General features: G+C 36.3%; 1 protein-coding gene across 6 annotated transcripts in view; it reads right to left on the reverse strand.

Annotated features, from left to right (window-relative positions):
* Positions 1–27,112, reverse strand: part of TRDN (triadin) — a 244,482-nt gene that overhangs the window by 41,572 nt on the left and 175,798 nt on the right. For all 6 annotated transcript variants that reach the window (XM_074862417.1, XM_074862415.1, XM_074862419.1 and 3 more), the window contains 6 exons: positions 26,805–26,855; positions 26,253–26,303; positions 20,995–21,045; positions 19,149–19,199; positions 18,518–18,568; positions 8,874–8,903 (listed from right to left, as the gene is read on the reverse strand). In XM_074862417.1, the coding sequence (XP_074718518.1) occupies positions 8,874–8,903; positions 18,518–18,568; positions 19,149–19,199; positions 20,995–21,045; positions 26,253–26,303; positions 26,805–26,855 (285 nt within the window). The remainder of the gene's footprint in view (positions 1–8,873; positions 8,904–18,517; positions 18,569–19,148; positions 19,200–20,994; positions 21,046–26,252; positions 26,304–26,804; positions 26,856–27,112) is intronic.

A 27,112-nucleotide genomic window follows, 5' to 3' on the forward strand; every position in this document is an offset into this window, starting at 1 on the left:
TCCTTACATTGGGCCAGTTCAGAATTCTCAGATGATAACAGCTTTGGAAAAAAAAGGGATATTAGGATTTACCACTTTGTTCAAGAAGATCTCCCCGCTTTTGTGAAGTTATTGTCTGTACTCTTTGTCATTCAAAGGAGAAGTCAAATGTTCCCACAAGTTTTCTAGATCAGCAGACCTGATCCCTCATATCTGATCGTGTCCTGCTCAAGCCTGTTGGCTGACTGAGCAGCTGGCGGACTGGTTGTGCAGAAAAAAAACAGTCTAATGAGCATATGTCTAAAAAAAATGTCTCTTCACAAACAGATTAGCTGCAGCAAGCTTCCTATAAAGAGAATGGCTTGTGCTCACCCTGACCTCTGCTCTACTTTAGAAAATTGCCTTGGCAGCGTATGGCCAATAGTTACCCTATGGATGGGTTAAGGTAAAGGAAGCAAGAAGAGTGTGGTGGTGGCATGAGTAGAGGAAGATGGTGTATGATTGTATTAAAGTGCATGCTGTGCCAGCCTTATCCTTACAGGATCTCTCGATTCCCTACAGTGTTCACTTTACATTTCTGGTTTACTTTAAACCTATAATTTTCCAGGATATTTGTCCATGTTTCTACACATTAAGGAAGTATTATCCCACATTAACATGACAGGTTTGACATACTAAAAGCGATTTATCTAAGGCTGTCTGGAAGGTTTGCAGGGAAGCAGAGAACTTGAGCTTCCACCTAGTGCTCTCACTGTTACTTATTACCAGGAGTGCGTGTCTGGGTCTGTGCAGCACCACAGACTTCCTTGGACCACTGTTACAGCAGGACTCTTGTGACTAACGATGACAATAGGGTAAATAGTTAAGGCAAACCCTCCTAAAATGCCATGGTTGCCATTATAATTTATAATTAACCACTGATATGAGAGCCTGTAGAATATTCACTTGCAACAGACTGATCTTTCTATTGCCACTTTCCACCAAAAAAGCTGTCAGGCTGCTCTCACAGTTCCTTGTGCCTTATTTGCATTACCAGAGCAGCCTGGTCCCAGATATCTGCCTTCATACAGTTAGCATGTTTGTGTCCTTGCTGTTTGGTTTGCCTTACACCTCAGGGCTGCATAGTGAAGAATGTGCTTACTCTGGGTTTTCGGGGATTTTGCTGTTGTTGTCTAGAAAAACTTTTTTTTTTTTTTATTAAAGATTTATTTTGAACTGGCAATTTAAGAATACTTTATATAGCTGGGAAAAACAAAAAGTAGTTCAGAAAGAGGAGGGAAGGGAGAAACTTTAACATGGCATAAATATAGTAGAAGTAGCAAAGAAGTACAGACATTTCCAACATTTTTAAATGATTTTTAATGAGAGGAATTGCTTCAACTTCAATCTGAGATGCATGCCTGTAGGGAGCATCAATAATGATCCCAATCTTTCTCTGTTTCCCAGTTTGTCAGTTAAACAATAGAAATGCACTGGGAAATGTAAGTCTTGTTGAAACAGCAATCTTGTATGATAGCACTGAAAGCTAATGTCTTTAAAGTACTATAAGTCTTAAAATCCCAGGAGGACAATCTTCCATCGACGGAGCTGGAAAGAATAAAATTTCAGTCAAATGTAGATGAGGTACATGTGCTGCATTAATGCATTTCATCTTTAGGCACGTGTGGCGAAAGACCTGAAGAGCTTCCTCTCAATATCATCCTCAGCTTCTGACGTTTTCATGGGCTTTTCCCTGAAATTGTGGGATGGGAACATACAGATGAGGGAGAATATGCTTAACAAGCTTTCACTCTTAGTAATACCAGTTTTACATTTGCATATAGCTAAGGCAAAACATAGCCAAGCTCAGGCCATGCTTTATTGCAACACAGATTATTGACTCATAAAGGGTAACTGAGTGAAATTGGGCAGACTGAGGGATGTAGGATGTTAGAGTGATACTTATTTTCTGAATATTGCTTATGCAAAAGTAGTGTTGTTCACCATTGTATATAAACAATTAGAGTCAAAAGGAGCACCTCTTGCAGATGTTAATATTCATTAATATTTGAATCTTCAGTCTATTTCATAATGCCTGTTATTTGTGAAAGGTGCCAAACTAAACTCTTGGGTCCAGATTCCATGCAATTACTTTGAATATGAATGTTTTTGTTGAGCTCCTTCTTACCTATGACTGGATTTGTAAAAGTATAATCATGGCTGAATGTATATTTACATATGTTATTAAAAATATAAAATGTCATTAAGACAAGAATAAGATGACCTCATGAAAATCTAGAAAAGAAGAATTTTGGAGGCGAGATTAGTTGATATAAGGAGTGGAGAATAATAAAAAATAACTAGCTTTTGAAAAGGTGGATTGTTCCCAGTGTTCTACCCAAATTAATATGGTGATTAAAGCAGAGGTCTAATGACTAGCTTCTAGAGGCAGAACATCTTAAGCCATCTTCATTCCTCATGCAATGCTGCTGATCACTGTTTTTGCTTTAATTACAACTTTGTAAGAGCACATTTCTGAAAATGATGTCTGCATAGATAAAAAAGGAAATGTAGATTACCGCTAGAAGAACGGTTCATTCTGGAATTGCATCTGAACAGAATACCTCTGAACATTCATTTGCAGACATCTTTGTACAGAGAAATAAAGTAATAGTTTATCCCATGGGGAAATTTTTAGCCAATTAACCATGTGTTATATGAATATCCAGGTGTTTAAGCATATTATGCTGATTGACAGGTGAGAGTGTTGCTGACATGATGCCAATATACATGTATTGCACCTAACTTATAGTAACAACACAGGCCACCAATTACACAGATCACTTTCTTCAGAAATCACAGCTGTTTCATAATCAACAAAATACTAGTTTAACTGCCCCCATTTATTGGTAGCAGAGGCTGAATAAATTACTGTTGTACTTTAAGGCAAGTAAGAAAGATTAACACAAGTGGTAACCATAACTGCAATTGAAATGCTATGCCAGGACTACCAATATGAGTTGATTTGCAGGTTTGTTGTTACATAAGACATACAAAAAAAGTATAATCTCAATTTTTACTTGAATGGATTACAAAGGCGTAACCAATGACAAATCCTGTTGAGACTAAAATTGTGGGTGTTTTTTTTAAAAAAATTGATGCAAGTTTGCATCATAGTTTTACGTGTCATAGTACACTGAAAAAGAGGTGTTAGGGAGATAAACATGGAGTTTGTAGTTTAATGTTAAGAATTCTAGATTAAACAATTGCGTTAGTCCTGCCATCTAAGTACAATGAGAGTGGATATTCAATCAGCTATTAAGATCTATAAATGACTTCCTGTTTTTTCTCACCTTTCTTCTCTTTCCATGTCAGATTCTTAGAAGAGAGGGAGGGTTGTTAAAATAATTAAGAACAAACTATCCTGATGTTCATTGTAGTTTGTTTTCTATTTTTGTTACTAAATCTAAACTATGTTCCTTGTTATAATCAAGTCAGAAATATAGGTATCTCCGGGGAGCAATTCTTTGCATTCTGACAGATATAAAAGACAGATGAAACACTCTCCAGATGCTTATTTTTCTCCATTAAATCTAAAGTGAGACTAGGGTGAATAGTTTCAATATAGATGACTAACTTTAGACATCTAAATTTGTATGAGTTAAAGTTTCTTAATGGTTAAATTCATCTGACGATCTAAAAAAGTTCTTAAATGTATGAATTCAGTGAAAAGTCTTGATCCCACTGCGCTCATCATTCCTCTACCTACTTTCTACTTATATTGCGTGGGTACTTTGGAGGGTGTTTTCTGGTCATGTCTTACACTAACTGAAATATCTGCAACATGGAAAGTACATAAGCCTGGTCCCTCAAGATATGGCCATCACTTAATAAAGGTTGTGCAGATCATAAATGCCACATAACCCTGCAAAATGGACATAAATTATTTCTACCTCCCAAGATTGTTGAGACAAGGTAAACAGAGGTCAAGCAAATTTCAGCTAACTGATGTAGACTTTTCAAAGCATTTTCCAAGCATTTTCAAAGCATTTTCCATATTTCATGAAAATTCTCCATTTATCAATATTCCTTGAAAATGACAGGATTTTGTTGCTGCACCATGGGAAGTCAAAGCTCACCAATGCATGGCCAATTATCTATTAAATGAAAACTATCTTTAGGCAGGAGTGGAGTTACATTTAAGAATACCTTGTCTGTAGTTTAAGACTCCCATAAAGTGTTCTTCGGTAAAAGTGCGTGTTAGGTAAAAGTTCTTAATCTGATTCAGGAAGGCAATGTTAACTACCGCCTCAAAGATCCTTTGGGCTCCACCTTGTGGCTAATTCGACGACTGTTACCTCGAGAGAGATGTCTGCCTTCAACAGCCAAAATAGCACTGCTAGTTTAAACAGCATAGTGGCATGTGACCGTTTTTATTATTTTCTCATACATAATACTGATTTTTTGACACTATTTTAAGGAAATGCTTTTAAAAGTATTTCTACCTTTTTTTTTTTTTTTTTCCTTTAAGAACATACATTCTGTTAGGAGGCTGTGTAATCCACATTGCAGTTATAGAATTAAAAAGTCAATTTTCTTATCCTTTGAGGCATGTTAGAAAACTACATAATGAAGGTGTGGCTCATGTTGCACCTTGAACCAGTGACATGTGCAGCTGAGCAGAAATCCCATGCTGCCATCATCATTTGCTTTATGAATAAGAAGGCTGCCTTCCAGTTTTTCTGGTCAACTCCAAAGTTAAGCTGTTTTGAAATGCACTACTGCCCAGTTCTTCAGTTTGGAAAGCATCTTGATTTTTATATACATTGAAAATGGACACAGCTGTACCTTGGCCAGTTTATACCACAGTCTGTATGCAGAGCAGCAGTTTTCAAGCGATGGATAGGGTACCATTACCAGGAGTAATTGAAAGAAATTGTCCTTTACTGGATTGGCAAAAATGTGTATTTTGGAGCTGGAATGTACATGCCTTGCCCATTTTCTGCATTTGTCTGATATTAGCTGCACTCAGACTGTATGCAGTTTTTTATACCATGATGCGTTTATTAGGAAAAGGTCAAAATGTGATCCTTCATACTCTCCTGTCAATTTATTATTGATGAAATTTGTCAGATGAATGTCTTTTTTGATTTCCTAAAAAATATTAAATGAATTTAAGAGCAAGCTGACAGAGCGATAATGTTGAAAATCAGAACAGGAGTCATGTTATTGACAGGCAACTAGCTGCTGCATCTCACTAGCTTAGGAGTATTCAAAACGTCTAACTGTATGTAGTCTATATAGGAGATGAGACTCCCAGTAGACAATTACCCTGAATTAGATGTGCACTCTAACTTGCTCTCAGAAACAAGACAGGGCTCTCTCTCTCTCGTTCATTAGCTATAGGGAGCCTGGAGGAACCAACTTCCTGGCAACGCAGGTTCATGATTCACATTAAACAATGAGATGGATCTTCTTACATGTAGGCATGTGGATGCATAACCCACAGGGATTATGAGATGGTTAAATCCTGTTTGGGTTCACTAGAATCACAGAAGTAATGAATCTTCAGGCAAGCTTTCCTGAAACTGACCTGGAGAGAGAATTTACTAAGCTTGTTAAGGTTGCTTGCTTGGCATCTCCATCTCAGTTCATGCCCCTTTAGTCAGAAATCAATAAGGTATGGGAGCTATGAACTAAAATGAGAAATTCCATTTTATGCAGAACTAGGAGACCTTGAAATAGGCTTTAATCCGGCCCCATTTCAAACAAAGCATTTTTGGAACTCTCTGTATTTTGAAATATAAAAATATTGGTTTGGTTTTAAAAATATTAACCATTCTTTCCTTTAAAAAGGGCACTTAAAACTGAAAAAATGCTGAAATATTTTGGTTTTACAGCTCTGTTTATCATTTCTTGGAGGTGCCCTAAAGCTGATGGGCTTTATCTCACATCACCAATGCATGGGTCTGTTGTAATTCACTTGAATCCCTGCTTTCAGTGTTTTGAATTGTGAGCAAGAGTTAAAAATTCTTATGTACTGGCAGACAGATTTGTTCTTGGGGATTTTAGGGAGTGCCTTCCTCATGCCAAGAGTTGCTACCTCTTGCTCTTTAGGAACTGACAACTTTTTACACATTTCTATGACAGCTCCTTTACCTCACACACGTTGAAAGAAGGCATAACATGATGCTGGAAGCTGAAGCTAACTATTTTCTAGGACTTCGGTCACAAAGTCTTAGGGAGCTAACCTTTCAAATAGAAATGGTTAATGCATAAACTTCGTACATAAATTGTGCTTTAAGGTTCCTGATAGTATCATTCATATTTGGAGAAATCAGTGAAATATGTAAGCTTTCTCCATCTTAATTTTGTTCTTTTCTGTCTCTTCTTTCAAACTCCTTCATGTCTGATTTATGCTATGCACAGAATATACCATTGATAGAAATTGTCATTCCATCTTCTTTTTATGATGGCTTGTCACGGTATTGCTCATTATTCTTGTTCTTCTAGATGAGGGATGTGTATTTGAATAAGACAGAATAATTGGAGAAAGCTTTGTGTACAGTACAGTGCTTATGTGCTGCATGATTCACACGAGAAATGGTAAAGTGGTATTTGAACTCTGCATGCTACTGCCATAATATATTTTGGATAACGAGCCAGTCAATTTAGAGCACTGCCTGGCTACTTCTATTACTTTTGCAGCTGGACAAAAAATACTGTATCTTTAAGCAAAACTATCAAATATTGCCCCTTTTTATTGCCAGTCAGAGGAATACACATGCAGCCTGAACAGTTTTTTATGATAAGAGAATAAGCAGAAATAAATAAAATCTGATCATATTAGGAGTTAGCTAGTAACATGCAATATTTTCCATGTGGGGCCTGCAGACAGTGTGAAGCTAGGTGAGAAAGCTAAAGCGTGGCATGTTCGTTTTTTGGAAGAGGCCTTGTTCTCTCCAGTTGTCCAGTTTAGTGCACATCTACTGAAGACGGGAACATCATTGAACCAGTTTTCCTTAGTTACCGGAAAATTTCATTTGACTAGCATGTTTTTCACTAGAAACACTACCTTCTTTGCTGACAATGTTGGTTATGATCTCAGAAAACCAGAGGGAGGTTTAGTCTAAAAATAAATGACCAAAGCTGACTTTTAGTTCACACCTCCATGTTTCTGTGAAGTAAGCTGGTGGTAGCCAGCAGGATGAGGTACAACCTGCCCTGAGCCAGGTGCTTGAAAGTATCCTACCTATACTTGTTGATAAAATCCTTTCAACAAATCAAGAAATTTGAGGAAATTATTTTTTTTAGCAGAAAATACATAAAAAAGAAAATAAAATGGAAAAATTGATCCAGCTTCAAAGAATGTTCATTAAAAAATGCATTTTTTAATCAGTTTTGTTGGGGAAGATTATGGTTAAGGAAGAAAAAAATCCTAACCTGTGAAAAATGAACTAAGGGCAAACAGTAGGTATTTCAAACAAATTCCCTTGATGTTCTTCTGTAAATGAATGAACCCATAACCTGTGGCAAGGCTGACAGAAGTAGCACCCTTAGCAATTACTTCACTCTTTCCTTTCCATTAAGGATGTAACAGTCCATGTGATAAATTCAAGACTGTGAACACAGCAGGAATTTTGATGTCTGAAAACCAATGGCTGTAAGTGTACTGCCAGTTTTCTGATTTTTTCTGCTTTGTGTGCTACCTTTTATGCCTCAGTTGTTGCAAATTAATCTTTGGACAAAATATCCTGCTCGATACCTATTAAGCATGGTTGTTTTTGATAACGAAAATGAATTTTATTATTCTGTTAAACACATGAGGTGAAATTTTGGCTCCAGTGGAGTGAATGGGAATTTTGCCACTATCATTAACACAGCCAAGATTTCACTCATAAGCTGCTAAAACAGTTGAAACTATAATTTTTATTTTTTCCAATTCAGTTAATGACTGTGTATAGGGATAACAGAAAAAATAATAAATTAACAGTATTGAAAATGTCTTTATGCATAGACAACAAAGGTTGTCTCCATTGTTCAACTATGTGAATCACAGAATTTCCAAATCTTTTTGAAATGGCAAAAGACACTTTCCCCGCCCAAAAATTATCCCCCATCAGTAAACATCAGAAATAAAGAGCCAATTTTTTTCTCACTTAGTACAAAATCTCAAATTATCCTCTGAAATTTATGGAAAAGTTCTGAAATGTTCCCAGTTTAGTGAGCAAAATATGGATTATAAACCAAATAATCAATAAAGTTGAATAGATTAAAGAAAATTATCACTTCAGTGCTAATATTTCATTATTTTTGCAGTTGAAATAAAATTGACAAATTACAAAATTATGTTTCAACTCAGAAAATCTTGTTCTGAAAGACAACACTATAAATAGATATTTAGGGTCTGATAAATACAGTATATTTATCTTTAAATATTTAAAGTAATGTTTTAGATTCTGATTCAGAGAAAATTTTTCTACTAATCTGTTAAAATACCAAAGAATGACTTCAGCAAAGCTTATATTTATACTACGTACATATCTGAAAAGAGGAAATTAAATGTACCAAGGAAAGAGCCTTCTGCAAAGAACAAACAGCCAGGTCAGCATGCACAGTACACAGAGAACAAGTTTTGTTCTCTTTGACAAATCCTAACATGGTAACAAAAGCTTTTCATTTTCTTCCCAATCAGAACGATGAAGTGTCTGATACTGGGCTGTGTTGGCCTGTGGTAAAAGGAGCTAACAATACTGGAAATGACAACTGTGTTATCACAGTAGGAGTAGATAAAGCCGGCTGATGGTAGCACATGAGGTGGTGTATGTCATTGCAATTGTATCACTGAAAGAAATATTTCTCACAGTGGTCACAGCCTAAAAGACACTTCAGTCAAGGGAAAATAATTGATTTACCTTTCTTCTCCCCCTCCTTTTTCACCGCAGCTGAAACAGAAATAAAAATACTATATTTTCACAACCGAAGTTAATAACACATAATATCAGTAAAAATAATTCAGACACCTATATATGAGCCTTTTGTGTACATATCTCAAACTATACATATATTATGCAATATAGGAATAGATTTCTTTGCCATATGAAGAACCTGATGATCAGAAAGATGAAGTGTTTCTTCACAGACAGCCAGCTCTGCTACTGATGAGAGCAAATTCCATCTTTTTAGATTCTCTCACTTGACTTTAGTCTCAAAGTCATCGTTCCTCCCAGACACTAATACTGAGAGATAGAAGCACACTTTTTAATATTTTAAAATTAACAACAAAGAAGGAGGATAGACTGGAATGGGAAGGCATGAAGGGGTAAAGGGAGTCTGGAGAAAGGTTATGGAGCATCATCTGTTTGAGAGAAATATGTGGGTTTTTGCTATTAAAGCTTGTAGTGCTAAACACATGCATAAAATAAGAAGCAAAAAACCACCTGAAGTCATGTTCAGGTTTCTAAGCCTCTGCCTAACATAAGGAATTACAAGGTATGATCATGCAGCAATCCCACCTCCAAATCCTACATTGTGAGTTTTGTGGGAAAGAAGACTGAAAAGAGACTGGAAGGAAACTACTGCTTTAAATCTTAAACCCAGTTTAAACAACCTGGAATCGGTTCCCCAGAGCAAACCGTGCTGTGTTACCAGTATTCAAACTCTAGAGACAGAATAAAAGTCCCCCCAAAACTCAGCCTGGTATTCCAATAAAACATTGCATGTATCTGCAACAGGTACTGTGAAATCATATAAAAATTTTACTAAAAGGACTGAGGTGTCTAAAATGGGAAAGTTACCTGCATTTACAGATGACTGCTGTAATCCTGATGGAGCTGACCCAAGCTCGTACTTAAGTCCATTTGAAATCCATATGCTACCCATTTCCCAGTCTACATTTATAGGGCTGAACCTTCTAAAAATGTAGTTACAGATGTCACTTTATTTTGAAACATGACAGAAATGGTGGTAGCAAGCCTCTGCCTTAGGCTAGCATTTGTGGGCAAAAGAAGACAGAGGAATTAAAATTCAAAGCTCTTCTGCCCCAGGAAAGGGTGTTCAGCAGTAGGCTCCCAGTATGAACAAGCCTGATTTGGCTCTGGAACTGGAAAGGAAACATGCAGAAGCAGATCTCTGCCTTTCCTTTGGAGAATGTGCCCTGGTGCAGGACAGAAATCAAGGCTCAGGAGGTCAAAGGAGGGAGTAGGCACAGTCTCAGGTGTTTGCATTTTGGGGTTGGGTGCTGATCTCTGCCTCTTCAGTGCTCTTAACATGAAAAGTCCTTTTATTTCATTCATTATTACATTTGGATAAAAGATCAAAACCAAAAAGGTTAAACCTGAAATTACTGAAATGCTATCTATCAATTAATGACCTGCAGCAAAAAAAGATTCTGATTTCAAAGATTTTTCAAGTTTTCTTTCACTTACTCTACTTTCAGAATGAAATAAATTTTTAATATCTCAGAAATGTGCCCAGCGGTAGAAAAAAGGTTTCATGCCTAGAATTAGTGAAAAACAGGCACAAGGCTTCCAGGATCTGGTCCTCTTTGCAATCGCTTTGCTTTCCTAAGTGATATGCATATCAGAGCTGTGAAGTGCATCTTTCACAAAACTGTCATTACAGCAGATTTAGTATTTTTTCCCCCAGAAGCTGCTATAGAAGCCTCAATGGCTTTCGAAAGGCATACTTACACTGCCACTTGAAGTATGTTGGAGGGACTCCCAAATGAGCAGAAAGCCCAAATATCAAGACTCTGGGTAGGATTTATAAGAGAACATGCAATGCACTTCTGGGCAGCTCGTGACTTCTGTCCTGCCAGGTTACAGGATGCAGCTTACCATGCTTCTGGTCCCGAGGCAAGCAGAGGCAGAGCAAGGTCTGTCCATGCTTGCCACTGCACTTATGGCTAGCTAATTTCTGTTGTTATGCTATTATATCCTGTTGTGACATCTGTTTGAATTTTCACCTTGGCCACAGTTTTTCTGATGGAATGTACTGTAAATACTCAACAAATCTTAAGAGACAGAAGAGACCTCAATTCTGACTGCTGTTGCCAATAGCATTGCTCTGACCAAATCCTGTTATTCAAAATTAAAATTAACAAGGAATAAATGAAAAAGAACACCAATATCATCCTTTACATTGCTCTTTCAGAAGCTGTGCAATGTGTTCATATCTGAAATGCAGCAAAAAGATGGATAGATTACCCAAGGATCTTGGTCTACACTGATAAAAAGCCAGATTACCTGATGAGAACAAATGAGAGCAATATATTATAGCTGGGCAGGTAAGGACATGAAATAAAGTAGAATGATGAACTAGAAAATGCGATGCTCAGATATGAGAAATGTCTTGGCTGTGTTCTTTTTTACCTTGATTATTTGGAGAAAGAAAGCCAGCTTTTTTGCACTGTACTGATGAGAGGTATCATCTAGTTCTTGAATTAGGAATTTGTACCTACACACCTGTTCAAAGAGGACTATATTAACAGTCTTAAGTCACAGTCTTCCTTTCCCAGACCTATCCAAACCCAATCATACATTTCCACTTAATATAGATAAGATATAAAGCAAAATATGTTTATCATAGATACACATCCCATTTTCAGGGATCATGAATCCAGACTGACAACTACTCCAGAAACTTGAAGTGAGCACCGTCATCTTTTATGTTTTGGGAACAGGGGAAAAAAGCATCATGAACCATGGCAGACCTTGTTCAAAAATTTTTTGGTGGGCTGGGAAAATAAAGATAAGTTTCAAGTGGTGGAAAGGTCACAAAATGTGTCAATGTAGCAAATATTTTCACGAAGAATAAAAAATAATTCATGATTGGGGTCATTCTATTGCTTTTAACTTGTATCAGAAACTTGAATCTCGATCACCAGCAGTCCTTGAATCCCATAGGTAATGATGGTTCTAAGGGACTTTTTTTCTGAGCTGTTCAGAAAACAGAAACATTTCTGAAATCTTGAAAATCTCTTGAAAACACCAAAAGTCTTGAAAACACTGTTTCCTACTCAACAATAGTCTGTTCCATGTAGCTTTATGACTCAGCAGTAGCCAGGAACAGATATTTAGTCAGAATACTGTCAAAGAATGATTTTTTCTACAAATTCTGTTTTTTTCTTATAACAAGCAATTGGTTTCCATCCTGACATGAAATTTAACTGCCTTTCTAAATTTACAATAATTAATTATGAACATTGGGTCTATGAAAGCTGAATTTCCATATAGATATCCATTTCCTCTATGGTGTTTTTGAAGAGCCCTCGACTTAGATTTGTGATTTTCAGTCTTATCATGATCATACTAATTAATCTCAAAGGTAATCTGAATCTTTCCTATTTCTCTTTCTATGAGACTTTTGTTGCTCTTTCCTATCCCACTCCAGTGCCACACTATCACACAAGAGTTTTGAACACAACACTCCAGATAAGATGCATCTTTGATTTATGCAATGTCTTTAAAACACTGTATGCATTTTTTCCAAATGCATCTGCATATGGAAGAAAGTTCTTCACTGACTTGTCTGCGCTAATACTTAGGTCCTTTCCTGAATTTATATAGTTAATTTAGAGATAAATTCTTTAATATTTTTGCTCCAGCATATATTACATTCTATTTACTGACACTAAATTTTCTTTGCCATCATGCTGCCCATTCACCTTGTAAATTCAGTGTATCACAGCCACTTCTGATCCTGAATTCTTTAACTAATTTTATGTCATCTGAAAATTTCATTACATTACTATTTCTATCTTTTCCTGTTAATTAAGGAATATAACATGAGTCCAGACATGGAATCATAAGCAATTATTCTGTAAACAGGCTGCAAGATAAAAATTAATCAATCACTCTCTGCTTCCTAATCAGATATTTATTTCCTTCAATACTGTGCCTCTTAGGCAGCAGCTATATCGTTTCTGCAGTAATTCCTATACTGGAACTTTTCAAAGGCCTGTTTAAACCATCCCATAAAAGCTGTGCTTATTACTTTATTAAGATGTTCAAAACACTTATTACTAAGACATAATTTCCTTTTGCAGAAACCATGTAGATTAGATCTCTGTGATGTGATTTTTCAGATATTTGTTTTTGTTCTGATTTTAATTATGATTTCACCAATTTTCTGACTGATTTAAAAATCTCTGAATAACCCTGGAGTAATTTAAACTATTGTATTTACCCTGACACACTTTGAGACAGACAGTCACTGATTTGGCTGAAGTTGGTGGAAGTTTTGACTAAGTTCTTACATTTATTTTGGTTATAGGCATGTAAGTTATGGTAAAACAAGATCAAATGCAGACTCAATGTCAGGTACTCTGTGATAACTGTCCATATGCATGCTGTTATGCTGAAGTGAAAACCACCTCATGTAGGCAGCTGCAGCAAAGCAGCTGGCATTCGCTAAGCTGATACTGTCTTTGCCCATCTCACCATAAATTGTCCATCTGTTCATAGCTTGAGAAGAAGGTACTGTTTTAAAATATTTAAGAACCATATAAAGTGATATTTCTCTCTCAGGTCTTCCTAACAGCTATTTTCTCTCTCTCTTCCAGTCTTTTTGAGTTTGGAATTTCTCTTATCCATGGCAAGAGAATTTTTAATCGTGTTAAGAAACCGCAGCTAAAAGGACCAGTCTTACAGAGCAACAGAGAGGAGAATTTAGCCTTTAAATTGCCTGGAGTATCTGTGTTTAGAATGATTCTCATTCAGTAGCAGGAAACACCTTTCCTGCCCTCTTCCTCCTCTGGTCCAGGTTTTAATGAACAGGTTAGGAGAAATAACTTCTTATTCGATTATCTTCATGCATTTTATTATTGATGGGCAAGGAAGATGTTGTGGTTGAACTCCCCTGTATAACCTGACTATCCCTTTTGTCTTAATTTGTAAGACATAGCTGTCAGACCTACTAAGAAAAATTGAACTCACTAGATAACCTCCCTCCCCAAAAGTTTACAGTGTTTTTCTCTTTATTACCAGCAATGCCTTAATGAGAATACACAAGCACAGTGTCTAGAATGAAAGTGACACAAGTGTGCAAACTCTGCTTCAGATTATCAGGATTCACACTCTATGGATTATCAGGCCCCCTGTAAAGTCACTGGATAGAGGTGGTAAGAGACTGGTTACATTTCTGAGCAAGTTCCCTTTGTGTGTGGAGTGTGGTCCAGACTCTCATCGACAGCTAAGGAACAGGAAATACTGACTATTAACAGAAGACAGACTTCTCCCATCCCTGTCTGAGTCCTTGAAACTTGATACTTAAAACGTATGAGGATTAATTTAAGCACACTCCCAAAGATAGGCACAAATCTCTGAAAATATCGCAAAAGGCCAAGGAGTGTGGCAGAGCTACCCAGGGATCTGATCTCTCTGCTGCATCAGAGGGTGCAAATCTCTCTCTGTCAATCTCACTTTTCAGGAGTGCCCAAAGTACAGAGTGTTTTTGGAGAGGGACAGTTTTTCACTGGGTCTGTGAAGAATAGAGTGCAATTGGACCATAAAATGGCAATAAACCAGAGGGAGTCTTATTCTGCCAGCTGTTGAGAAGTGCATTGTCCCAGTCAGAGAGAATCCTGGTTTCTGATCTTAAATATTATGTGAAACAATAATATTATGCAACGATTATGTTTTATTGCATAGCATGTATAAATAAAATGTTATATATATGCATTCAGAGGACTTTACATAGTGCTGTTATCGAGATCTACATAAGCATGTAGCTGTCCCTGCCTCCAGGATATACCTTAAGTATCAGTAGACATACTTTCATTTACAAATCTGTTTTGACTACTGAATGTATATTTTTGCATATATATGCAGTTTCTTCTTATTCAGCTTGAATATTTTCCTTAAAAAAAATCAAGTATCAAACCATAAGGACAATGTTACACTTCATAGTTTGGCATAAAACATGCCTCATCTTTAATTTATATTAACTGTTTTTTGGAATTAAAATTCTATCTCCTTCCTCTTATAAAATAGTATTCATTCATATTATGTATGATATTTCTGTTCTTTTTCTCTTATTTTCTCATGTCTATTGAAGAGTTTTTACAGCTAAGTGCTGACTCACAATGGGAATTTTGTACCTCCCACTACAACTCAGCCTTTGTATTTACATATCTGTCATTATCTTAGTGTCTGACTTTTAAAGCTCTGATGTTTTCTTGAAGTATTTCTTATCATCAGTGTTCAGCAATGATGTACTGTAATGGGTGGGCCGTTTGAACAGGCTGATACTGCAATTTTTATACACCTAATATATCTACCTTTCATTTAGGTTCTCTATTTTCCAGGATAGTCTACTGCAATCCTATATCCAGCTTGCGTGAATTCAACTTTCACATTTCAAAAATGTATTTGTCTTAACAAAGGGGTTACACTGGCCACTTCTACTAATGCAATTTACACTGGATTTGACAGATCTCTGTAAAGTGGTAAGTGCTAATCAAACCACTGCTGTTTCTCAAGGTGTTTTTTAAGTTGACTAGTTTAAACTGAGATGTCCATTGAAGAAGCTCCCTGTGTACTCTCAGCTGGCTAAAAAAAGTACCAGTGCTCATAAAGATGACCTCCTTTTTGCACGTCTTTACAGGGTGATGGCCACAAAGTTTCTGGAACACTTTTCCCTACAGAGGCTTTTCTCAAACTGCCTGATCTATGTGACATGTCACTTATCATTGTTAAGAAAGAGAGGTTTAGTGAAGCACAGCATCCCACACGGTTGCTTAAAGTCACTTTATGCATTGGGGTTACACTCTTCTGACAAAATGTCAATGTCTTGTCATACATATTCAGTGTCATTCAGTTAGTTGTATTTGCTTTTAGAAGTGCTGCATTTGTATGAATCCCAGCAGTTAAGAAATGGCTTTTGAAGATCTGTCACATGGAACAGAAAAGACAGAAACAACTTTTAAAAACCTGCAGCCACTGAGCTGAACTGCCTTCCAAGTGAGCTTGTATATGGTTTGCTGTATCATGAACTTTGGTGACTAGAAAAAGACTGAATCCTATAGTAGACACTAAGGTGGCATTACTATACACATGTATACACATGAGATATTCCCACTCAAGGTGCACTTTTCTCTTGCAGTCTTGCTCCAGGGGCTTTGAAGGATCTGCAGTCATGATCAGAACAGCCACTTTACAGATCTAAGACACACAAGACTTACAAAGAAGGCAGTTGGCCTGATCATGTGTCTGACAGCATCTAGTTCAAATATTTTAAGTTCTTGTAGAGCTTGCTAGAGTCAAAGAGAAATGTTCTCACTGCTGTGAGATATCAGTTGCTCTCAGTGAGGTGTGCAAGGCATCAAGTACATCTAAAGGTGACATGCAAGGCCGTATGCAAGCCACTAGGAAAAACTGAAGCAAGTAGTGCTCATCTCATTTGGGAACCTGGTAAAGGCTGTGCAGACTCAGCACTATTAGTCCCCACTACGGCATTGCTTATCCAAATATCCTGCTGTTCCTACAAAAAACAATCAGTTCTAGTTCAGACTTCATTCAAGACATTGTTCTTTATCAGAATAATCACAGGTGTTTCTAATGTGACATTGTACTGCAGTGAAGTTAAACTTGGCATACCCTGCACTAAACATTCAGATCTTGGTTCTTGTGTCTTGACAAGTAGGAAACTATAAGACTACAAGATGGATGACACAACAACACAGAATCCTTTAGGTCTGTTAAAGTGTTTTAGTCTATAGGTTAAAATGTTAGCCCGTGTGGAAAAAGTCTGTGTGATATGAAAGTTCACTGGGAACATGGCTCATATTTTCTACTGCTATAATATATGGAAAATCTTGCGTGTGTCCTATCAACTACTATGGGAAGAAGACTTAATTTTATAATAAAAAAAATAGATAGTAGTGTTAATCACTTCTGGGTACTGAGTATCTTTTTCAAATATACTGAGCATAAACCACTTCATGTGCAGTCAGTGAAATTCTACAAAGTTTAATTAAACATGTCCTTTCTTGAAAAAACTCAGTTTTGGAACTTGAAAGGAGCTGTTATTCACCAGTTGTTTCACTGGCTGATCAGACTGAGTTAATTAAATCCTTCTTAAATACTTTTATTTTGTATAGTTGGGTGGGTATTTGACACTTCACTGAAGGTAACTCATTAAAAGTGCAGCTAAAAACCTTTTACAGACATGTATTACTTCTTTATAATATTTGATTTTTTGTAATAAAGTCTTTTACTTTTATTATCACTTAAATTTGAATAAATCAATTTTCAAACCGGAAATATTTATGGAGAACCAAAGACAAAAATTAGATAAGAAAGTCAATGGGAAGCTTAATAGTCAAACACTTAAGGGTCTAATCAATGTTTAACTCTTCATTAACCTACCTATGATTCAGAGATATGTTTGTGAGAACCTAGCAGGAAGACCATAGGCCTTTCTTGCCTGAAGCTCAAAATAAAAAAGCCAAGTTGTAGTAAACCAATAATCAATATACAAATAAACCCACGCACTTCAATATTCCCTGTTAACTAAAGGTAGCTAAAAGAAAAGGTACAATAATGCATTCCTGTTCTTATAATGTCCTTGACCTTGGACTGGAGTCCAAGTTCATCTACTTTGACTACTTCAAAGAGTTTCAGACTATTTAAGACCTAGTTCCTTTTGTAGCACTTAAGCCTTCACTTTGCTTCAGTGTTACAACTGTGCAAAGTAATAGATGATTTCTACTGTTCTGCTATGTACTACCTACATACACTATGTGAAAGAGCTGCACATAAAAACTTGCAGATGTTATCTTTTATAGCTTTGTCAGAGAAAATATTGCCTCATTATTTCTAGTGATCCTTAGGGAAAATCTAAAGATAGGAAGTAATATTATTCAATTATTTGAAGCAGTTTTCAAAACGGACTGGAAGTTTTTAAGGTTGACTATTATATTACCATGGCTCAAATGACTGTTATTAGCTAGCAAGTTATTACATATTCTTATCCATATTAAATTATTTACACATTTAACCTGAGAGACTGCTTTCTAATGAGCAAGTGATATTTAATTAATATGCAAATAGTGTCAAAATAAAACTAAGTTTTGTTTGGATTTAGTTGACATGAATAAATAAACCTGAAAGTATATGGTTAATTGTAATTATAGTTTTATCACTGCCTAAAAATGTCTAGTGTTTGAGAGGTACTATAAATTATAATTGGTTTTTATTCGATAGCTAGTGCTGATATTTCAATGTAAAAAGAGAGAGCAAAGCACAGTCAAATAACGTGCTATAGAAGAAAAGTGCAAACTGAAATGACAAATTTAAATAGAAACAATGAGACAAAATTTAAAAAAAGAAGAAAATAAGTCTTCATAACTTTGCTACAACTTGCTTGTATAGCCCCATATGTATATCTCATCTATCAGCCAGGTAAAAAGAATGTCCAGCAGAAAAGAATGCCATTCAAGGATATTTATGGATGGCTAAGTGAAGAAACTAGGATTTCATTTGGGAATGTTTGCACAAAGGATTTATTTTCTCAACTGAATCTTATGCTAAGGCTCAGCTCAATTTGGGATTGTTACCTTTTTCCTTAGTCATAGTTGAAGTCTTCATTTCTTTTCCTTTTGAAGAGTCTGGAAAATATATCAAATACAGAAATATAAGGAGAAACTTAGTAATAGAAGTGTTCACTGTGCCCATCAGTACTATAACAAATGTGCATAATACCAGATCAACCAAATGTGCAAGAGAGAGAAGTGTTAACAACTAGAATTTCTGTTTACTTCAATAAAAGGCTCAATTTAAGATTTGAAAGCAAACTGAAAATAATTCCCACTAAATTAGCTGGCAAAGTTTCTGCAGTTCAAGCCATGCACTCATTCCTGTGCAGCCTGTCGTTTCAGCCTGTTGTGTGAATTCAGTAACAGCTCTGTTACTCAGAACAGACCATCATTCCTGCTGCAATATTGGCTGTGCAGGTCAGACAGTGGCTAAAGGACACCACAATAAGAGTTACGATTTTATTATTTCTGAATCATGTCAGACACTGCTCCATCCAATATATGAGATCTGCTGAGTGAGAAGAAGTTAGGTTTAGTTCCTTTTCACCAAAAGCCTGTAGTTCAAAATATATCGAAACTGCACTGAGGTACCAGCAGAACCTTTCAGGAGAACTACTGGTTCTTTCCCAACCACATAATGATAAGACATTACCCTTTTCCTTTAAGGCTGCTGGGGGTTTCACATCTTTTCTTTTAACAGTCTCTAGAAAGAAACATTTATCACAAGTCAGGTTAGAGAAATAAGATGACACTTGAAAAGAAAGCAAGTCAAACAATTTGATATGTAGAGAGCAAAAAAGATGCGATAATTAAATGGATTTAACAGCACGGAAATAAAGAACAGGACAAAACAACAAAGTCATTTGTTCATCCTTTTAGACTTGGATATGCAAAATAATAACCCTTCAATATGTCATTAGTTCCTTTGCATTTTGAGGAAACTGTTAAGCTGTCTCTCAAGTAGGCAATGAAGAATAATAATTTACAAAGAGGAAAGCAATTCTGCAGAGCAGTTGGCATCAATGGATTTTTCTTTTGTTGAACCCAAATAAAAAATTAATCCACACTGATACAATTAAAACATTAGGAATACTGGTCTTGAAAGACAGAGGCTGCTGATAAAGGTAAGTGGGAGTTTTCTTTATTCAGGAGTGACAAAAGGACTGGTTACACATTCAGAACTCCATTATTCTTTTAATATCAAAGAGGCCATATGGGTATTGCCTGTGAACAGGATTTCACTTCCTGCATATATATAGCCTTTTAAAATCACAGGCAACCTGGGTATAAAATAAGAGCAGTGCTCATTTTTCGAATGTACATTTATATATTTTATGTCACAATGAATAGTCCAAGAACATAATTGTATCTTTAATTTTTCTGCAGTATATGACAAAGTATTAAAGGAGATGAGAAAAAACATTGGTATTCCAGTTATCTCTTTCTTGTACCTGACAAAGTAGAACCCAAGGACAAACGAAAATCCAGAAGTTGGTTAAACACAAATAAGGGAAAACTGTGATCTTCTTGTGGTGCCCAGATGAGACACATCGACTGACAACAGTGACAAAGAGGAGAATCCTGAGTCCCAAGTAGTGTCCTGGCTTCATTCCCCAGAGTTTTCACAAGGAATAATACATTCCTTCCAGAAGCACATCACTTTGCTGTATATATATTCAGTACTCTGCACTATGCCAGCCATAATCCAGACTGCACTGAGTGTCTCCAGCTTCCAAAAAAATGAGACTTTGCCACAGTTTGGACCTCAAGTGTGCCTTTATAGCTCAGGAACCATGCACAGTTCTGCTAGCCTTTGCTGTTTCCCTTAAATTTTTGAGCTGTTTAAGTACCGTCCAGAAAGTCATCAGTGCCTGTGAATTCTGTAATTCTTTGTATTAATGTTCCATACAGGCCACACTGCAACAAATAGGGTTTTCTCCAAATAAACACTATCAAATAATCCATGACCTCTGTGTGCACAGCTAGCAGGCCAACCTACTGCAACTGAAAAGACTAGAGATGTATGTGTCTGTGTTGCCAACAAATTAGGAAAAAACCCTGATTTATATTAGTCACCCTCAGACACCTGGATCTCTCAGTAGCCTCAACCAGTCTCATTCTCAGTCAACCACATTCTTGAGCCACATGGACCAGATTTAGTCTAGTTCCCTGCAGGAATGTCCGCACTATGGGATTTAGACAACTTGTTTTTGACAGGCTAATATCCAAAGGTTATTTAAAAATACATTTTAGTATTTCCCCCAGGACACAAATTCAAATCTCTGCATTTTAAAGAAGCTCAGGTAGTTACTAGGGACCCTACTGGGGATCTGTACAGCACATATGTTGTTGAAAACAATATAATGGATAAAATAATCTAAACATGAACCAGGATGGGTTTGGTTTTCCATCCTTGTATATTCCTACTCAAGACCCGTTTCTAGCATTGAATAGCTGTTCTGATACTCGGTTCTGAATTTCTTAGCTTTGTCACTTACCTTTTTCCTTTGACCCCTCTGGATTCTTGGGATTCTTTCCTTTCAGAGAATCTATGGGGAGATAATTAAGTTTTTGAGACCGAGAAGATAAGACTGCCCTTCTACACTTAAAAGAAAAAACAACAAATATTTAAAAATTAAGACTAAAATTGTGAACATAAATGGATGCAACCTTAACCTTTTACTTACTCTCTAGTGACGACCTTATATTTTTTAAGGTGCAAAAATGTTAGTAACAAATGCAAGAGTAGAAGTTACTATAGATCACTTTGTAGAGAATTTACAGAGGGAGAAATCAGAAAGGAGAAGGGCAAAATGCGAGTAATGACACAGGATTAGAAATTCTTAGGGCCTTATCCAAAACTTTATGAAGACAGAAAGGATTATTCTGTTTTCTCTGATGGGCTGAACAACAATTTTTTGCCTCATTCCTTCAAGGAGCATGCATTCAGGGTCAGCAAGCATAGGAAAAACATACATTAGATTGTATAAACCACTAATTTTTTTTTTTTTTTTTTTAAAGCAATAACCTCTTGACTCTTTCAGTGTACGTATCAGGGAATATTAGGAGGAAATAGTTTTCTTCAAAGTGAAGGAAGTAATTTCATAGGGTTATGAATGTATGTAGTTTGAGTGAGGGAATATCACAGCTTGCAGGATGCTGAGTAGACCAAATTGCGCTCCATCTGACAGGATATAGCACCTAAGCATCCAGAAAAAACATGCCATTTATTCCAAATGAAAGTTAACCAAGTCTTCAATAAAATAGATCAAGCTAAAAGAAGATCCTTTTGAAAATAAGTTTAACTCTGATCATCCTCCTGGCTGCCATGGTACCAGGAAGTGATCCCACTTATCCATCTGGCTTTAAGTGTGAGTTGCAACAGAAGAAGTTCACTTCCAGGGTGGCTGAAGCCATTGGAGAAATCACACTATTCAGGGATAGATACTTAAATTAGGATCCTGGTCTTCATAGCAACAGGTGGACTCCTTCAGGGGATTGAGAGAATACTTCTAGTGTGAAGACTGAAACCCTTTAGAAGGAGTGTCTATGTTGACTATACAGGAATCCTTGAGACAACAGCTACCCAACTTTGACCATTTTACTCTGTGTGCACTTTCGTGTTGTCAAAGATCACCAGCCACTGTTACAGCAACAGGCACAAACCATTGCCTTTGGCCTTGTGGGTTTGGTGGCATATGCCCATGAGGGATTTTTTGTCATCCATGTAGCAGGTGTCCCTGAGAATCTCCTACGATTTGTAGCTTCTAGAGCAGGTTCAATACTTTTGACTCTTACAGCTTTTGGATGCAGATGTGAGTGCAGGACACTTTCCATGGTGCACTGACTTCCCCACCCTCTGAGTCAAAGCTACTGAGATCCCTTCCAAGGAACATGTTTTTATCTTCAGGTGTTTAAACAAGGACTCACTGAAGAAGTTTCAAATTTCTGCTCTTGACTGACCACTTTTCTGCTGGTCCCAGAAGGGGAAAAACATAAAATTGGCTTAAAGCCAACATTCATCTTGCTGCTTTCTGTCCGCATCTTACTCCAAAGGTGAAGCTGGATCAGGTTAGAAAGATGGTATAGAAAGACAAAGCAGCAGCAGTATATGAGCTCTTCAGAATAATGAACTAGTTCTCATGCAAATGACAGCAACAAACAATTAGATGGAAATATTAACTGAACAGAGACTACTTTTCTGTAGGTGAGTTTCACAACATAACTTTCTACTTTTAAAGAAAAAAAATGAGTGTTATAACTTAAGATAAAAAATGCTATAGGCAAGATGTTATTTCATTTTACTTTTACTTTAAAGGAAGCACAAGCATTGCATAGCAAGTGCAAATCAGCACATTTTTTTCTTTAATGACAGTGTGCCATTATGTATATGGCAAGAAAGAAATCCACACTACTGACATATTTTCCCTACCAATCTGTGCATAAAAATAAATAGGCTTATTATCCATACACAACTGACATAAGAAAAGATACAAATATATCCCAAAACATAGCAAAAGCAAACAAGAGGGAAAAAAGAGCATTTGTTTCGAAAACAAATCACAGAACACAAGGTAAGAGCAAATTTACATTATCTATACAGCACAAATGTTGTCACTTTAATAACTCAGCATAGTACAATTCTAGTGAATATTTTAGAAAGATTCAATGAGGAGTTTTATATGATATATCATGAGCTTTTAGTGCCATTGTTCAAGACTCTGGATGAATGAGCTTCTACTCTGATTATTTGGGCAAGTTATCTAACAAAAAAACACATGGCAAATGATACCTTACAGTTTCATTGGCCTCACATTATTGGATATGCTTATGTCAACAGAAAATCAGCTTTTATATAGTCATTATTGTAAGCGGGCTTCTTTATTCTTCTTTACTTCAGGAAAAAGCTGAAAAGCTAGTTATAAATTCAGAAGGAGTCTTGAAATGTTCTTTATCACAAGACAATAGAAAGTATATTCTTCCAGTGTTCTATTTAATTACTGCCAATAAGATTAAACTCTAAGACTGAAGACATTTTCTTCACCTCATAAAATAGTAAGGTAACATTGTGAGGTTGTGATCTATAGAGTATCCCAGCTATAACTGTAAATTCAGGGATTTAGTTTTCCTGTCTCTGCTTTAAATAAAAACACTATACATCAGCTTATGAAAAATAGCCTGCTTTATGATAAGGTTTTTCATATGAACATCATCCTTGTTCATCCAAATTTAGCCCATCCTTCAAACAGAATGAGGTATGATGATGCTTCCTTTATTGCATAAGGTGCCAGGCAAACATTAATCATCACAAGTATTTAACACTTCATCTAAAAATGTTCCTTTATTTGGTTTTACATGAATAGTAACAAACTTCCAAGATATATAATTAGCATGTATATGCAGTCTTAAAAGTCTTTATTTTCCTGTGTCCTTCAATATATTTTTATTTGCCAGAAACATCCACTTTAAGAAACACATTGTAAGACACCAAGTTGCAAAGAGTGAGAAGGCCCCAATAACCAGGTCAACCTCTACAGAAGCCCACTGAGGAGGCTTGAAGAGGTGATGGAGAAGGGAGAGCGGCATGCAAATAAGGCTTTGATTAATTTATGATCTACAGTTTGGGCAAATATGGTGACTGAAATGGGGGATTTTTAGTGCTAAATATATGTTTCTGTAGCAGAGTAATCCAGAATACAATAGGGAAAACACATAGCCCAGAAAGGCACCAAGATTTCTAAGGGTTTCTCCCATAGAGCTTTATAAGTTCCTCCTATGGAGGAGTTTGCTCTCCTATAGAGTCTTTGCTGCCAATATATTTTGAACTGAGCTATTCAGCTTGCTAATCAGCACCTGCATTTTTAGACACAGACACTGAACTGTGCAAGTTTGAGGCCTATTATGGGAATCAGCGATAACTGCATCAGTAAGTGCTCTCAGGATCTGAGGGACCAGGCTCGGCTGGGCTGGACATCAGTGTTGTTGTAGGGGCTCAGGAGCCTGTGGTGCAATTCCAGCTGTATTCAGCATTGAGTAGTAGGTCGAGGTCTTGCTGTTAGCAGCAGTAATGCATTGGGCATGCATGACTGTATTACATGGCATAAAGAAAGTTGTGTGAAGTTCTAGTTGGTAACATTTTGAGTAGTATGTTGGAAGTTTTTCAGACATTTTTGCGTTGTTTCCCTAAAATGTAGAAAATGTGATATAACATGGCCTGTACTTGAGGTTTAAAATAAATTTCTGCCTGTCCCTTTCTGAAGACTGGGTGGAGAAGGTCTAACCTCCACTGTCATGTTAGAAGGACCTGTTAATAACTTAGTGATTGAAGTCACTGACGTATTGAGCATGAGCCCAGGAGATTAAAAGCAGCGCCGTGGGAGCACTCAGTGAAGGACACGCTACAGAAGTTTGTTCAGGGCTGGCAAACCCCTTTCCATTAGTTCTAAAGAAACTCTCGCCAAACAAGAAAATTGTTTTGGGTCTCCCCTGTCTTTCTTTTTCTTCCCCCCCCTCCAGTAATCCTTTGAAAGGAGCAGCAGGCTGAGCATATCTGCTCCATGCAGAGGAGGAGGGGGCAGAGCCGTCACTCTAGTGCCTCTTCTAATTTTTCAGCACAACCCCATCACGGAACAACAGATTATAGGCAGGATGTGGAGAGGGCCATGGGACCCCAGGAGAGTTTGGATATACAGTTCTATAACTAAGCTCATGTAAATGGGGCATGTGTATATTAGGAGTAGAATACACATAGAAGACAATACATGAACCCCAGGATTTGCAGATTATTATAATTTAATTTTAATTTGCGTATAAAGAAGTGATTAATTAGTAATTGTTCAATTAAACAATAGTGAGTGAATGAACACAGCTTCCAGGATTTTGAAAATATGTCTAGCAATGAAATTATTCCTCCTTTTGCTTTAGATTTTTTTTTCATCTTTCCATAGTGTTTGAACTAAACTCTTCATTCAGTTCTTTGTTTGAAATAGCATATAATGACTATAATTTAGAATAAATATTAATATGTCTATCTATATGGTAGATCTTTTTATCCTGAAGAACCTAAAGAACATGTCAAATAGGACTTATCTATAAATCACTCCTTTCAAATATAGCTATCTGTAGAAAGGAGGGAAGCAATAAGATGGGTAAAAAGCACCCAGCAAAATAATGGGTGAAAGGAAATTCAGCTGAGCTAAGCATCTACTCTGACCAAATTAAAAAAGACATGGGAACTGTTTGATAAAAAATAAGGAACAACAGGAAGATTCAGACCAACTCTGGTTACAGGTGGTTGACTGGATGAAGCTATGGGTTTTTAACTATAGCCTTTACAGAGTCCAGAAAGCACATTACCCACTCATATGTTCATAAATTTTGCTTTATTTCTATTTATTTATGATTTATGCAAGCATTCAGTTCAGACTTTGTTAACTGTCTCCTATTAAACACTTGCATTGTTCAGAAGAACAAGTTCTTAGGAATATTCTTAACTATTTCTTAGAGTGGTTTTGTGATATTTATTTAATTAATTTTGAGACTTCTGAGTGTTAATTGGTTCACCATATTCTATTTATGTCCTTTTTCCCCCCTTTTTTTTTCATGATATAAATCCTGTAGAATATTTTAACCACTTAAATGTTGATTGGTTAAGATTTATAATAGGAAAGATTTATAATGTTTATTTTAAAATTAATATCTTCATTCTACTTTATGTGGTTTTCAATGAACTTTATATTGTATTGTCTATTCTTACCTTTATCTTTCAAAGCTGTAGGATTCTTTCCTTCCTTTTCTTTAGCATGTTCTGTAAAAATAATTTATTAATCTTCAGGCTAGAGTGATAAAAGGTTAATACCTCTGGGATAATGATTGATTGAATTGATTGATGGTTTCTAACTGAGCCATGATACCAATTAGATGTGTAGCACAAAACTGTTTTTCATGAGTTTTAGCATGTTCACAAAGTGAAACCATGAACTTTTCTTAAGTGTAAAGAAAGAACAAAGATCACTCAAAACTTATTTCCTTTTCAGGTTGTAATAACAAACGTTAACAAGTGTTCCTAAGTTCTGAGTTTGGACTTCTAAGTTTTCATACAGATGTTTCATATTACCAAGGCTCTATTTGCACTTCTGAACCAGGTAATGTCAATTAAGTTTTATCACAAATTTACTGAAATAGTATTATGCTCATAAATTCTTAACTAAGTTATACTGTAAAAACAAAATGGCCAATGCACTGAAAGATTTTTTTCTTGATGCACATATATCTTAGAGTTTTATACAGCTTTGTCCTGCTGTGTTACCTTTATCTTTTGGAGCAGCTGGAGATTTCAATTCTTTCTCTTTTCCAGGATCTGTAAAAGAAGTATTCACACTGATAAAGTGACAGTCAGAAGCCATAACTGAGTGAAACTATGAGATTTAATCATAAGAGAGAATGAAGCACCTAGATCATATGAGAGACTATAACTGTATATTGGAAGAAATAATAAAAAACGGAGTGATTGGAAGAGTTGTATGAAATTCACCTGTTTCTATTCAGAGAGTTCAGTCCAGAAAGTGTTTTATTGATATAACTATGAAACTTATAAAATTTGCAAGCTTCAACTTA

Source organism: Strix uralensis, chromosome 3, assembly GCF_047716275.1.
Source record: "Strix uralensis isolate ZFMK-TIS-50842 chromosome 3, bStrUra1, whole genome shotgun sequence".
In the NCBI taxonomy this organism is placed as follows: Eukaryota; Metazoa; Chordata; class Aves; order Strigiformes; family Strigidae; genus Strix; species Strix uralensis.